The sequence below is a fragment of the Sesamum indicum genome, linkage group LG8 (assembly GCF_026168435.1).
Source record: "Sesamum indicum cultivar Baizhima isolate 11 linkage group LG8, ASM2616843v1, whole genome shotgun sequence".
NCBI classification, from domain to species: domain Eukaryota; kingdom Viridiplantae; phylum Streptophyta; class Magnoliopsida; order Lamiales; family Pedaliaceae; genus Sesamum; species Sesamum indicum.
In genome coordinates this window covers 4,190,895-4,207,022 of record NC_142664.1, presented here as the reverse complement: position 1 = coordinate 4,207,022, position 16,128 = coordinate 4,190,895, and the positions used below count along the sequence as shown (strand labels likewise).

The 16,128-nt window shown below is 31.3% G+C and overlaps 2 protein-coding genes across 9 annotated transcripts; one reads left to right on the top strand and one right to left on the bottom strand.

The window, feature by feature from the left end:
* Nucleotides 1-6,330: 6,330 nt before the first annotated feature.
* On the top strand, nucleotides 6,331-9,797 carry LOC105167721 (protein JAZ7). 4 transcript variants are annotated; one of them, XM_011087541.3, is made up of 8 exons: nucleotides 6,331-6,607; nucleotides 6,699-6,781; nucleotides 7,157-7,311; nucleotides 7,503-7,599; nucleotides 7,684-7,762; nucleotides 7,856-7,925; nucleotides 9,199-9,327; nucleotides 9,514-9,797. In XM_011087541.3, the coding sequence occupies exons 1-7, from the start codon at nucleotides 6,523-6,525 to the stop codon at nucleotides 9,323-9,325; spliced, it is 696 nt and encodes a 231-aa protein (XP_011085843.1). In that variant the 5' UTR covers nucleotides 6,331-6,522; the 3' UTR covers nucleotides 9,326-9,327; nucleotides 9,514-9,797. The 4 variants fall into 4 exon arrangements, with proteins under 4 accessions (XP_011085843.1, XP_020551315.1, XP_020551314.1 ...); XM_020695656.2 differs by having other exon boundaries at nucleotides 6,682-6,781; XM_020695655.2 differs by having other exon boundaries at nucleotides 6,333-6,607; nucleotides 6,682-6,781; nucleotides 7,151-7,311.
* LOC105167722 (ADP-ribosylation factor-like protein 8a) lies at nucleotides 9,294-15,212 on the bottom strand. Of its 5 annotated transcripts, XM_088883940.1 has the most exons (7): nucleotides 14,990-15,212; nucleotides 11,403-11,451; nucleotides 11,171-11,199; nucleotides 10,962-11,067; nucleotides 10,370-10,530; nucleotides 10,215-10,275; nucleotides 9,294-9,565 (listed from the first exon to the last, which is right to left on the bottom strand). In XM_088883940.1, the coding sequence occupies exons 2-5, from the start codon at nucleotides 11,446-11,448 to the stop codon at nucleotides 10,463-10,465; spliced, it is 249 nt and encodes an 82-aa protein (XP_088740066.1). In that variant the 5' UTR covers nucleotides 11,449-11,451; nucleotides 14,990-15,212; the 3' UTR covers nucleotides 9,294-9,565; nucleotides 10,215-10,275; nucleotides 10,370-10,462. The 5 variants fall into 5 exon arrangements, 3 of the variants coding, with proteins under 3 accessions (XP_088740066.1, XP_088740065.1, XP_088740067.1); XR_848270.3 differs by lacking the exon at nucleotides 10,215-10,275 and having other exon boundaries at nucleotides 11,171-11,203; XR_016066849.1 differs by lacking the exon at nucleotides 10,215-10,275 and having other exon boundaries at nucleotides 11,171-11,203; nucleotides 11,412-11,451.
* Nucleotides 15,213-16,128: the final 916 nt, after the last annotated feature.

The following is a 16,128-nucleotide window of genomic DNA, read 5'->3' as shown; positions in this document are numbered from 1 at the left end:
AACAAATTAACATCAGATTTATAAAAAAGTGGTGAAAAAATAATTAAAAAAAAAACTAGAAAAAAATAGTGGAGCCTTAATTTTACCAATTAAACTATCAAAAACAGTTACTGCTGCGCATTACAGGCTCAAGGTGGAAGAAGAAAATACAGTAGAGAAAGCAGAGGAATAGCCAGCGAAGCAGGGACTGCCCAAGTGTTGTGAAAGTCGTGTTGTATCTCTTGACACTTTTAGTTTCTTCGTCATTGTAATAGTTCTGGTTCTGCGTTTTAGTTTTAGTTTTAGTTGGTTAAGTTAGTTGTTAGCAGTTAATTAGTTGTTTATTTTCGCTGGACCATCAAAATATGTCAAATATGTCATGAAATGTATCCAACACGTTATTCACTGTGTCCGAATTTATTTAATTATGAAAATTAGTCGACACGTGGAATATGAGAAAGATGCAAGCAATATCGTGATAATGTAAATGACAAATAATTTTTATATGTAAAAGAAAATAATAATTTATTTTCCTATATTTTTAAAAATACAGTAATTTATATCTTTATATTTTTCTTAATGAAGTAGTTTATCTCCATAGACAGGATGATTATAAATTATTTTATTTTAAAAAATATAAGGAATAAATTACTAAATTTTTTATAGAGAATAATTTACCCATTTACGTATTAAGAAAAAGTAAATTACGTTAAATCCCATGAAATATAATATTCGTGATACATTGTGCGTGTCTGATATATAATGATAAAAATATGTATATATATATATACATAATAATTTGAAATTGTCGGTGCATTGATAATAATATGTATATATATATATATACATAATAATTTGAAATTGTCCGTACATTTTAATATGAAAGACGTACTGCTCTCTCTCTCTCCCCCTCTCTCTCTAATGTGTAATTGTAAGTAATTTAGGGATAATTACATGGCGCTTCTTGGGGATCTTGTATAATTACACGTAAACTCTCTGTGGTTTAAAAATTACCTCTAATATCTTTGAGATTTATTTTCATCTAATAAATAAGTCAATCTATTGGACAAAATTCATCGAATTTAATGTATTAATAAAAAAATTGGATGTAGTTTATATTTATCCCTCAATTGACTTATTATTGATTTACTGTGGGTCAAATAATTTTTTTTATAATCAAACTACCTTAGATATTTTCACACATTAATGCATATGAGGAGGTATATCTTCACGCTTATAAGGGTTGTTTAGTCATAATACATTTGTTTGGCTTGCAATAAGTCAATCAAGGGAAGATATCGATTTTTATTTAGTTTTTTTTTTATTAATATCAGTAAATTCGGTGAATTTTGATTACCGAATGGATCTATTTGTTAGACGGAATTAAATTTTAGGGATACTAGATATAATTTTTCAAATTACAAGAGATTTATATTTGATTACATCAAACACATGAGAGGATGGTGTAACTATCCGTTATATTTATTAGAAATTCTCTGAGATTCTATATCTTGTGGATGTTTTATAATTTGTAATGTGGAGTGTAGAGTATGTCCCAACATAAAGTAAAATCATGGGCAAATTAGTTTTTGGGTAAATTACAACGAGCTCCTCTATATTTTGATATAATTATGAGTACCATATCGTTGTTTGAAAAATTATCAATATTCCTCTTATATTTGATGAAATTATATAGTCATTGATGGAGGCATAAAATTATCGATTTTGTTTTTATTGTATTTTTTTTAAAAAAAATAAAAATTATAAAAAATCAGACGAGAAGAATGGAAAAAATTTTGAGAAATTGTTAATACTTGTCCACTTAATCAATCATTTTGTTTTTTTTAAAAGTAAAATTATAATTGATAGTCCATAATGATATTTTTTGGTCAGTTCACCATAAAAAATAAATGAAAACTTAATAGAGACCAATGAATTGTGCTAGCTGTTGGACGGTTATTAAAGTCATGGGGTATTGATAATTTTTTAAATAACAATGTAGTATTTATAATTAACCAAACTTTACGAAAACTCGCTATAACTTAGTCTTATTTTTATGATACTTTATAGGCACGCGAGTGTAAATAATTAACGAGCGACATTTTCTTATAATTCATATGGAAATTATTTTATAAAAAAATCAATTTTGAGCAATCACAAAAATAAGAGGATTCTTCAAATTATATAAATTATTGCATTCTGTAATTATTTTTCTCCAGAACACCTTTGAAATTACACTTTCAACTTCTTTGAGAATTCTTCTTTTACAACTATACCTCTTCTGAATTCGGATGGAAAATGTTGACGTCAACCACTACTTTTTATCGAATGGTAATAATTCAAAAATAATATTTTATTACATTTACACCCTTTTGACTTAATATATACATTAACCCTATTTGTATTATAAGAAATATTACTTGCAATAAATCATACGAAATGCTGAATGAGCAGAAAAATTGAAAGTTTTTTAAATTTTTTTTTACTAATATCAGTATTTTTCGTCCAAATACTAACAAAAGGGGTATAATTATAGACAGAGAATTTTCAAAAGTGATGCAAATATAATTTCAAAAGGTTTCGGGGACAAAATATAATTTTATATTTTTAAAAAATTCTAAGACTAATTAATCTTTTTTTTTAAAAAAAATAAAATAAGTAGATAGACATTTATTGAACTGTACGATAAACGATAAAACCTTAATACTTTTCAACTTTGTGAATTGAATTAATTATCAAAATGTCGGTAACAATATTTAATAAAGGCCATTAATACCCTATTTAAGACAGAGACTATAGATGAACACACATTTATTGAGCTGCAGTACAATTTATTTTTTTTTTAAAAAAAAAGGGAAAAATTCTGCGCACGTCTCTAAAATTTGGCATTATTATAAATACGTTCTTTTATTTAAAAAATTAAACCTATAACTCTATTAATGTTTAGTACTTAGAATTTTATCCAACATTTATCGTTTTCTATCCGTCGCAGTTAGTATTTTAGAGTGGTACTAACTTTAGTAGGTGGAAATTAATTGAAGAGATAATTATGATTCTGTGTTACGAGGTTTAGTATAATTACATGTATATCTTATGGGGTATGAAAAATTACATCTAGTATTCCGGAGGTTTGTTTCTGTGTAATAAATACGTTTTTCAATTGATCAAAATTCATTAAATTTGCTAATATTAATAAAAAGAATTGAATGCAAATCAATATTTACCATCGATTGATTTATTACTGATTTATTGCAAGTCAAATAATTTTTTTCCAACTAAACTACCCTTATAAAGGTGAAGATATACCTCCTAACATACATTAACGCGTGAAGACGCATGAGGGTAATTTGATCATAAAAAGATTTATTTGACCTGCAATAGTAATAAGTCAAATTTGAGAAATTTGATTGACGGAGGGACTTATTTGTTAGACGAAAACAAACATCATAATGCTAGATATAACTTTTCAAATCAAGGGGATTTACATGTAATTACACCAAATTCTAAAGGAGGAAAATGTAATTATCCCTTAGTTTACTTGATATATATTTGACTGATTTTATCGGAATTAAATGCAACAGCCCTCCTAGTAAAAATAGACCCAAAAAAATCCATAAATAAAAACTAAAAATAAAAATATAATAATTATGTGTGTGTTATGTGATGGAAATGCAGAAAAAATTAAAAAATGATTAATGATTAAATGTTTCTTACTAGAAATTATGTTATGTATATCTTATTTAATTCTTTATAAGTGAAGAAAATTATATTTTGGTAAGTCTGAAATAAATAATAGAGAGAGAACTAAATCAAGATATTATTGGTAAGTAGTTGTTATTTAAAAATAAGGGTTAATTACACTTAGACTCTCTCTGAAAAAATAAATTACACTTTTTTCTAAAACAGTTTTAAAATTACACTAACACCACATTCGAGAATTCACCTTTTACACCTGATCTTTTTTCGTCATGGTTTGAATGAAAAATACTGACATTAGCAAAGAAATAACATAAAATTTTAATTGTACCTCATATTTAATATTTCTATATAATAATTTTGTACTTATATGAAAAAAAATATAATAATATTAATATCACTACATATATATATATATATTGTATTTATTCCTTTACAAATAAAAAAAATATACATGAGAATGTTAAATGAGTCGTAAAATTAAAAATCTTCTCCAAATTTTAACGGAAGGGGATATTGTGTAAATAGAGAACTTTTTAAGGAGTCTAAGTGTAATTTTAATTTTTTTCAAAGAAAGTGTAATTAACTCTAAAAATAGTGAAAAAAACACGTGTAAACAGTGATAATAATAATAATAATAATAATGAATGATGAATTATTAAAGGAGTGTTTATTAGCACCCTTCTCCATATATAAAATAAAATATTACATATACTCACATGTCATCAGGCATGTAACAACAAAAACCTTTCTTTTTTATTATTATATTGCATTAGTACCCCCTTACAAAATTAAGAATTACATAAACCTCCCCATATGATAAGGAATGAAAAAGACTACATTTATTTGTTTTTTTTTTTTTAAAGTTTTTGAACTTAAGTTATTTTTTATCCGTTATATTTATGTGATGAGTAGTAATAACACATCATAAAGCAATAAAAAAATCTCACTCACAAGAGGCCAAAATAGAGTTATTCAAATTTGTCTGGAATAAATGAACAAGCAACCACACGGAGAGAATTGAAGTGAATTTTCGACAGAACAAAAGAAAGAAGGACATTATAAGACGTGCTCTAGACTGCATAGTCGAATATCAGTGTGAATTAATTTTATTAAATTATTTAGTTTCTCAACAAAGCAAAAAACCATCAGATACAAATTCAACTTTTAACTGAAAGTTTGTTCGAGCGCAGTTCATAATTATTCTAAAAGTATTTGTAAATAAATACAAAACCTTATCATGGGTAAAATCCGATCCATTGTCATCTTTAATAATAAAAGTAATTTATTTTGTATTCGCTCACATGTTTATCCTAAAAATATTTAAAAATAAATACGACGGTCATCAGACAATCCTAAAACCTGCCGTGGGATTAAAACCTCATCGACCGTCATTTCTATAGCCTAAGTCATAATTTATTTAATGTGTGCTCATATTTATCCTGGAAATGCTTATAAATAATAAATAAGGATAGATTACAATGGGCTATTCAGAAATTTATCATAATTATAAGGGACAATTATACTTTCTTTTCTTGAGATTTGGTGTAATTATATATACATCTCCTGTAGTTTGAAAAATTACATCTAGTAACCAAACTTTTGCATTCATCTAAAAAATAAATCCCTCTATTAGTCAAAATTTACTGTATTTGTTGATATTAAAAAAACAACTGAATGAAAATTAATATTTACCATCGGTTAACTTATTATTGACTTATTATTGTCTTATTGTACGTCAAACAATTTTTTTCTGATTAAACTACTATTATATATGTGATAATATACCTCTTCACATGCATTCATGTGTGAAAATGTAGAATGATAATTTGATCATAAAAATATTTATTTGACCTCTAATGGATCAGAAATAAGTCAATGGGGGGATATATTTTAGATGAAAGCAAATCTTGACGGTACTAGATGTAATCTTTCAACCCACAAAGAGTTTACATGTAATTATATCAAATCTTAAAGGAAACAAATGTAATTATCTTTAATTATAATTACCCACTATACCCCCTAGTATTAACAATCGTCTGACAAATATTTTCCATGACAACCCATTATAGAAAAAATTTGTTAGACGATCATTAATTACAAGGAGACATTTATAATTCTTTAAATTATGAAAAAGTACTTATAATTATAATAAATTTTAAAAAAATTCATCATAATTTACATTTAAAATAAATACGACAATTAACAAACAACCTTAAACCTCTGATCATAGATTAAAACCTCATCCATTATCAATCTCTAAAACCAAATTACAACATCCTCATATTAACCCTAAAAGCAATTATAAAAAAATTAGAACAGCTAATGAACAACCCTAAAACCCAAGGCGTTGTCATCTCGAAAATGTGGAACCATAGGATAGGTAAAATCCTTACAGAGAGAGCCAAAAACATCATATTCCAAGTCGCACAGCAACAGTATAGTACTGTAAGAGAATTGACATTTGTAGAGCACCAAAAAGTCCAATGGCCAAAGATTTTCACGTGCCGCAGCAAGCAAGCATGTGTGGTGGTTCTTCCTCTTTTCATATTATTCATTCATCTCCAGCAGCACGTGTTTTTCACTTTGTAAAAAGACGGCCATTCATTGGCCCTGAACCTCCTACCCAAAATATCCCCTTATATATTCTCTCTCTTTCTCTCTCTCTCTCTCTCTCTCTCTCTTCATTTCCTTACAGTATTATACATTATTGTTACTATATCTGCAGTTCTATTTCCTCTCTCTCTCTCTCTCTCTTTGTTATCTGCTTCCCCACTTCTTCTCATTCTTTAACATTTTTGTCTGAGTAAATATCCCCCCCTTTTCAGTTGGTTTTTTGTGTCTGAAATGGAGATAGATTTTCTGGGTCTGAACTCACCCAAGTACGTCGACGTGGAGCGACAGAGTTGCAAGAATTCATTCACGGATTCAGGTTTTTTTTTTTTTTTTTTCTTCAAATGAATTTTGATAAAATTAGGAATCTGAATTATGTAATATATATTGTAGTATGAATTTGTTTGCAGGTAATGGAGGAGTTGAGACGTCCTTGTCTCTCAGCACAAGTTCTTCACTTGATTCACAGAGAGACATCCTCAATTTCTGCGAGGTTCTATTCAATTCCTTTCTTTTTTTCTGAATTAGGTTCAGTTTATTATTATGTATATATTTATTTAAAGATTTTATAAATTCTCGTATTTCTTATATTTTGAACTTACAAAATATCGGATCTTATTTTAAAAATAAGATAAACGGAGCTAATAATGTATCAATACCAACTATTCTCCGAAAAGGCTTATAATTTTTTTTTTTATCAAATACTACGCAACATCTTAATGGCCGGTGGAATATTTTATATGATATTTAAAAACGCTTATAAGCTCACCAAAAAAAAATCGAGTAATTCAATCTAAATTGCCAAATTTACATTTTTGATTCGAATGTAATGGAAACTTATTAATTTGTGACATTTTTGTAGCGACAGAGTGGGAACCCGGCCGGCACCCTGCGCACCTTGAACGCCTCTAAGACAGAACAACATAGTCTAATTCTTGTCTCGACGCCGGTGTTCCGCCCCTCTCCGACCACCACAACCGCCGGATTTCTCTACGACCTAAACGACAACTCAACCAGCTTAAGGTAATCCAGATCTAATCCCGTCTTTGTAAAATACACCAATTGTATTCCGTGTCTGGTTTTGAACCAATCACATATCAAGCGCAGCATTCCGAACTGTAGGGACAATTCTCGACTACTTTAGACTGTGTGTAAAATGTAAAAGAAGAGACAGGAAAGACGTGAGTGCTGATTCTGCCGTTTTACTTGTGCAGGAACATTTCTGAACTCCCAGTTGAGCCTGCTTCGTTAACCATGCTATATGCGGGCTGTCCCAGCACTACTGTTTTCAATGATGCTTTGTCCGAAAAGGTTTTCCTTTTACAACCCCTTCTCGTTTCTGACATATGCCTTCACTAATTCTTGCTACCTTAAATCGTTTTTCCTGTGTTGCAGGCTGATGGTACTATGTACATGGTTGGGAATACATCAACCAGGCTTGCTGACAGTGCAAGAATATGCACCAGAAAAACTGGTGTGTTTTTGCTGTTAATTTTACCGTGATGATAATATTTTTTGTTTATTTTGTGATATTTGTTTGATGATTAACGTCGACGACTGAATATAGGGTATACTCCCACGGTGGCTATGGCTCGGAGGGCGACCTTGGCCAGATTTTTGGAGAAGCGGTTGCACCGGTAGGACTCGGTTTCCCTTAGGTCAAGTTACTGTCTTTAATTCAGAGGATGTTCTAGTTAAAGTTATGGGTAAATTACAACGAGCTCCTTTAAAGTTTAATATAATTATAAATATCTTTTTATTGTTTGAAAAATTACAAAAACTCCCACAATGGACTGTCATGAAGGATATTTGTTAGTCAACTGTTAATTTTTTAGGGACGTAAGCTTTGATTTTTCCTAAATTTATTCTAGGAGCTTTGTAAGTTCTTCTATTGTTATAAAATATTTTTGAAACTTATAAGGAGATAAAAAAGGTTGCAAAATTTTAATAGATCGCTTTGGGGTAAAGTGCAATTATTCTTTATGAAATAAGAAATGTGCAAGAAATAAATACTCTACGAAAATTAAGAAAAATTCTTATTTTGACCAGATTTTTTTTTAAACGAAAATTGAGTTTAGTAAGTTGATCTAAATTAAATAAGATAGTTAATTTATGTAAATCAAAATCGTAACTCTTGATCTATGTTAAGTAAATTTTTTAGGATAAATTACATGGACAGTTCTCTAAAATTAAATCTAATTATAAATTACGATGGGCTTCCTTAAATTTGTAATAATTATAAATAATTATTCGTTGTTTAAATATTTACAAGTACCCCTGAGATTAATTAGCATCTAACAAATATTTCCCACAATGAATTGTTGCAAAAGGATATTTGTTAGTTAGCCGTTAATTCAAGGGGTATTTACGATTTTTCAAACAATAAAAGAGTGTTTATAATTATGAAAATCTCAAGGGAGCTCATTATAATTTATCCTATATCTAATTACACACACCTTTTGCTCTTGCCCTTTATGAAATTATGGTACCATAGAGAAGAATGTTAGTGTAATGTACCTTATGGCATTTTTATGTAAAATATTTTTAAGTAATTACAATTATAATTTTAAAAGGTGTAATTATAATTTTTCAAAAATCAAGAGGTATTAGTATAATTAGAATGATCTTATGTGGTGCGAACATAATTTACCCAAAATTCCCAGGGTTCATTCGGAGACCATACTTTAACAGAGGGGCCTTTTTGCAAATTTTCTATTTCATATGAGTCTGAATTTGCATTTTTCCCCAAATTTTTGTATTTTTGTCAAAAATTAAACTTGAAACTAATTAAGAAATTTTTACTTCTTAAATAACAATTAATTAAATAAATATTTTATGAGCCCATAAAAAATAAATATTTTAATAATTTTACAATTTCACCCTCACTAATTCCATATATTATGAAAACAGCATGAATCAAGCAAGAACATCTCATCAACTCATGGGGAAATCACTCAATGCTGCCTATTCTGAAGTCTTCAACCAAGCTATTACCAGAAGCAACAAGAAGAAAAACAAAAGCCAGATCACATTATGATGGTAAGATGTACCGTCCCAACATAATTTTTCTGCTAAGTTCTTACAATAATGCAGCTACCTAAGTAAACATGGGACAGACAATCTCCAGATGTCATTAAATTCGCCAGTCACTCACCTCAAGTTTACACGGCTCTGCAACGGTATCTCTCCGTTTACTAATTCTTGGGTTTTAATTTCTTGCAACAGTTGCAAAATCGACGAGGACAGCCAGACGGGAGCGACTGCAATAATGTCCTACCTAAGTGAAAAGATGTTAGCGTATTGATTCATATATGAAAAATTCATCGTACAGCAACAGTTAATACCAACAATAAGCATTAAAAGTAGTAGAGGATGCACATGACCGATCATTGATTTCTATTGCCAATGAACGGAGGCGAGCATCCAAGATTTGTGCCGTATTGTTCAGTTATAAACTACGAACGATTCAATCCTTAAATTTATATAATGTTAAGAAATTTTTCTTTCAAGCAGCCTCTCTGTTTCCACTTTCTTTAGGATTCTTGAACATATTGTCTACTACTGTTAACAGTTAGTACTAAATTATTACATGTTAAGGCACAGCCCAGATCATCATTATCATCTGCTAATGGAGATATCTATGACAACTTCAACCGAACCAAGTTGATTGACTCTTATTCACACAAACTTTTAATTGCAACAAATCCATCAAAACCTTGGATGAATCAGACAATAGCTTGTACACTTGTGCTATGTAAGTAGTAAACATAGACAGCTTGCCTGAGCGAGCAGCAACCAAAACAAACATGGGCATACACCACCAACATGGATTTCTACTTGTCGACTATCGTATTTCACAGCATACATGGTTGTTTTGCTGTTTTCGAGTATTTAATGAGCCAATCAATAACGACGTATATGTTTACCTCCTCCTTGCAAGAGATCATATAGCAGCATACTTCCCTATCTGTGATTGAATTTAAATCTCTAGAGAGGAAAATGGAAAAAAAGAATGGCAGTAAATGTTCGCAAAGATATAGAAAGGAACGAGATAAAGGCTATTGAACACATTTATACGTACAGCTGATCAACGAGTGCTTGCTTTGACAGTGCCTCTAATTTGTCAATTTTGTTCCCAAGGATGAGTAGAGAATCCCACCTAACGAAGGTTTCTTCAAGAGATCGTGCAAGTCACTTTGAGAGATAGGGATGCTGTCCCTATCAGCAGCATCGACGACATATCTGCATCAAGTAGGAAGATCATTTTGGAAAGAAAGACGCACTGGATGAATGATACACTCTATCCAAAAAGACAACGAAATTTGATAGCATGAAATAGAAAATATTCAGAATCTTGCTAATCTTTCAAAAGTCAGTTTGCAATAAATTGGCTCGTGGTTGATAATTTCTCTAGCGTGATGGCTTGAACTGGATGAAGACAAAGAGAGTGGCCAGCCCATTGTTCGATCGCCAATTCACTAGAGAAATACTCAGTTGATGAACATGGAAAACGCCAGCACATGTAGAAATCTCAACAGGTATCAATAAATTGTTTTGGCTCGGTGTATGGACCAGAAAGGATTGCACATGGCTCGATATAATTTTTAACAGAAAAGGAATATCTGCTGAACATAAGCACATGGTATAACAAACAGCAAGTAGAAGCATGGCACCTCGACAATATTGCTCCCACATGGAACAAAATCTCCCTTGGCCTCCCAAGTCCCAAAGTTTTATCTTCACATTTCCTTTTGTGACTTTACGCATGTTAAATCCCACCTGTTTTTGGGTTGCAGAAGAATTTCTGTGTTAAGAATTGTTATTGCTAGAAAGTTTAGTAGCTGAGGCAGTTCACAAATAAACAAGTCGAGAAGACACCTACAGTTGGAATCATATCCTTGTTGTAGCCACCTGTCTGGAGGAACAACATCAATAAGTATTGTGAAATCAGAAATGAAACAGAGCAAGAAATAGGTGGTAGTGTGCATGAAAGGGCCTGAATCTGATTACACGTGATAGGAAACATGTGCTTGCATGAGTTCGCATGCATGTGTGCAAGTGTGTGTGTGAGAGAGAGAAAGAGAGAGATGTGCAACAATCTCAAGTTCACTCACAGCAACAACCTTGATGTCTTCCCTGCATTTTGGAGGTCCCTTCCATTTCCTGTTTGAAGAATAGGTTGGAGAGGAACAGTTGGAAATAAACAGATTTCAAATGTCGAGAAATATATGCTTTCTTATATGAAGTTTATCACGGCAGTTCTCAGCCCCTTTAACAGAATCCAAATCAAATATGATTCGATAATTAAAATATGACCTCGTTAATTAACCTAACTTAGAGTAGCCAAATGACAAGAGGGGCGGTGTTGATTGGAAAATGAATCGACCAAAACTTGTGATCCATGACTTAGCAAGGAGCTGCCTGATCGTTTATTTAAATCGTTTTCAAAATGCTTCAAACAAGAATTTCTACACTAATTCAAAAGATCACCTCTACATAAATTAAGTCGGACAGGATTTTTTCATGAATCGTATTTTTAATGCCACGGGAAATACATACAAAAGTATACATCCATACGAGCATCCACAAATACAGGCATGAAACATAACATACAGAAAATACCAACAGAAAGAAACACAAGGAAAAGGATCATTTTGAAAATACATGACCAGCATATATCATATCATTATGTTGTATGAAAAATGAGGGGTCTGTAAATAAAATGGCAGGAAGCTTCTTCTCCTTTGCGATAGAAAAGGATCTCAAGGCGGAATGCTTGCATTGACTTAAACTACAAGGTGGAAGGAGGAATAGGAAATAACAATAAATTTTACGTTATGATGCTAAGTCAAAGAGGCTAGTTAAAACGTCAGTTCCTCCTAGAGCAGCAATTCGGCTGCTGGCTACCAACATATTAATATAATAATTCATTGTGAAGATATTAAAAAATAAATTAAAAAGTTTGCCAGCCGCACAACCCAAAATCTCATTGGTACTCATGTGAGAATCTAGCCTACAGCATGCATTTAGGGCGATGACAAGGCAACAATTTCACTATGACAATGGCTGCAGCTTGTGATAAATATGAACCCATAAGGTTAGAAAAGAGAAGAAACTAGAGGAAGTATCATTTAAGTACCAAGATCTTATCATCTATGTGCCTACAAATATGGGCTGTGATTCATTGAAGGAGGCATGCTGGAGAACTGAGTAGAGATAAAGAAAGTTATGAGATTAGAGAAGGAAGTAAGACAAAAGAATTGTTGTTAAAGAAATAAATATTTAAACGATCCTCCTAATTTCCAAACCGAATAGTTCTTGGAGGTAATCACTTGAATGTTTGTTTTGATGTAAACATATGTTATCCTTCTCCATCATAACTTGTCTCTTTGTAGATCCTTCTTTGCTAAGCTTACTTTTAAATAATGAAAATGTGTGAATCTTCCTGCCATATTTAAATAATATTATGGGCGTGTTAGCATGGACTTCTGCTTTCTAAAGTTGAATTTAAGTGATTTTAAGAAAAAATATTAGCTTTAAAAGTGGAAACTGTTCAGAAATTGATTTCAAAAGTAGTTGAAAATGGGAATAGAATGCTTCATAGAAAAAACAACTCATGCTTAGAATTCTTTTGTAGGATAATACCGTAATCCAAAAGTTTTTCTTTTTTAGAGGATATTTTTGAAATAGTATTATAATATAGATTATCGAAGGATAAAAATTTCTAAAGTAAATTCCAAAAATAACAAAACCACCAAGAAGTAGTAGAAGCATACTCCTTGATGTTTCTTGCTTTTGCTAAAAAGCAGCTGAAATTTAGCTTCTGAGAAGCAGAACACGCTGCCCAAATGGCCCAATCCAACTTAACTTTTGTAATAGGTTGATAAGCATTTTAATTAATTTTTGCAGACACTCCCTATAAATACTTTTAACAAGATGAACGGCTAGTGTGAAAACTTCATTAAACACTTGAATGAAAAATGCAGTAATATCTATGCATCCGAACTATGTCTGAAACGGCCCCAAACATATTTATGCATGGATGGGGTTAGGCCATCTCAATCCTTGATCCTAATCCCTTGGCATAAGGTATAGCGTTCGACAGGTAAAAGTCGGTCCACGGCTAAGACATATGTACACATGATTGATCACCAATGGATAAAAAGGTGCACGTTATTAGAGATGACACTAAGTACGATCTGAGTAAAAAGGCAGAGGGGCTAATAACGTAAAGTAAGTTATGACCATAAGTCTTTAGCCCCTCCGGAAGCCCAAAAGGAAGATTATGCATACAAACTTTTGGGTAAAGTAAGTTATGTTGGAAGGGAGTTCTCTGTACAGGTTGTGCTTTATCAGCAAACCTAGCATTACATTTGTAATTATCGCAAATTTCTGTATGTTTTTGACGCATATACAACCTAAATCTTTTTTATTACGAGTATTCTTGCTCATTTTCAATGCTTAATAAAGAACAGCAATGTGACAAAAGAAACTAGACCACAACTACCTGTAACTACTTGAAATCATGAACATATCAAAGTATGTCTGGGAAAGGGAAAATAAATCACTCAAGTAGGGATCTTGAAATTAAAGCCCCAGTTCAAAATAGTCTGTTTTGGAGGATTTACAACCAATTAACTCTAGCAGTTACAGTTACCTCTGAAATCTTCACACGTTTCCTTTCTCTTTTTGCATCCTCATATATTATTTAGTGCATTTCTTCAGCTTTTAGGCAATGTCAAAAGGACTTGTTAATTTAATTTCATGAAGTATAAAAATTTTACTTCCAATGATTATACAAGAAATTAATCCTCACCAATTCCGGATATCATAAATCAATTTCACCAATCGTTTTTGGTCAAACGAGCTGTTACACAAAATTCAAACCACCTCCAAAACACAAAAACTCAGAAAAAGATGGCTTCTTTCACATTAAAGTTCAACATAAAAAATTGGAAAGAAATATCACGCTTCCTATCTTCATTTCAATATGCTATATCATTTATGAATACTGAAGCTAGGGAGAAACTCAACCCTTAACACGATAAAAAGAAAATAACCGAGTTTCAACTGCATTCATCATCAGAGAGTTTTGGATTAAAGCTCCCAATCTATATCTACACAAATTGCCAATTCTTTCAAACTATGACCATGATTTTTCATATACTACAAATTCTACGTACTTGGAAAACAAAAGAAGTTGGCCCACTTCACATTTATGGCAATATTACACTTTTATTCCCAGAGGGATAGGGGGTTCAACATTTTTGTTTTAAAACAGAGAACCAAATGTGTCGTGTTTTCTTAATTTTAGAACTTTCAAAAATACCATAAAGCAGAGCACCAAAAGTATTGTCCCTATCCTATGGGTAAACTTGCCTCTTATTTACTAAATCCATTTCCACTCTCTAAGAGTAATGCCTAACAGACAACTACTTACTTCCTAGTACCAAGTTTCCCTTTGTATTGAAAAATCATCTTCAAGAATATTACAAAACCAAAACCAACAATACAGATTAAAACCTTTTTGTGCAAGTTATAGCAAACACTACAAATAACTAAAAACATTATATAAACAAGAACATGTTAAAACCACAAAAAGACTGTTCCAAGACAACTTCTAGAAAATTTCAGTACTCAAAGAGAGAAAAATGAACTCAAAATCCACTACATAACCCAATAGAAAAGTAAAAAGAGATACCTTAACCAGTTGAGGAAAAAATCAAGCCCATTTTCAAGAATTCAAGGTAATGAAACGTCACGAGATCAATAGACGGCAGATTGAAGAAAAGAGTACCAAGGCGTTGGTATCGCAAGTGTGGTTCTTGAATTCTCAGTGGGAGCAGAAAGGTGACAGTACGGATGGGCGTTATGAGAAATGCGACAAATGTGCTAAGCTTCACCGACTCAAAGAAAAACGCATTGCTTATGACATAACACAAGCAGGCTTATTAATAGCGTTTCTTTCCTTTATGCGGGTTTGGACTCGAGGGAAATATTTGAATATTTTTCTTAAATTACTTTGTATTAAATAATTTGAGTTTTATTAATATTCAATAAAATATAATTAAAATTTAGACGTGAAGTACTTAATTTTTTCAATTTAAAATTATTTGAACAAATTCAAAAAACTTAGTACCAGGGATTGAAATTTATAATTTGAAATCCATTAATCCAAATAGAGTTTCAGAATGGTTTGTTCGAAGTAAGTCTAATACAGTATTTTAGTTTCTAATTATTTGGTATTGTTTTATCCTAAAAATATTGGATCAAGCCAACAAACAGAAAGCAGGACAGCCCAACTGGCCCACTAGTACGGAGGAAACACCCACAAGCTTACTTTATACTTTATTAAATTGACAGATCCAACAAACAAGCCCATTACAACCAGACATATCATTATATAGCCGGTCGGATACATTATACAGCTTGTCAACATATTACGATACATCATTCTAAAAAATTTTCAAGTGATTTCAAGAAAATCGATAGTAAATGAGCTGAGAATTCGCAATTAACCAATTCTATGATTTTTAGGCAGACATGGCAAGACTTAGCCCACCTAGCGTATCTCAGTCAAACTAAGTCCTATTCACAAACTGTTTTTTCTGGATGATCGCATATATAAAGGGCTTTCCAACGGCGGGAACCCACAACGACCCCCATATCCTACTCTATACTCGTCTATAAATAGAGGCCTTATGCAGTTATTTAGTAATATTATCCTAAAATTCTCGCTTATTCTTTCATTGCTCTCTTAATTTTTAGGTTATTTTGAGTTTATATTTTATACTGTACACAAATATTTACCACACTCACATTATATTTCACTATTATTTT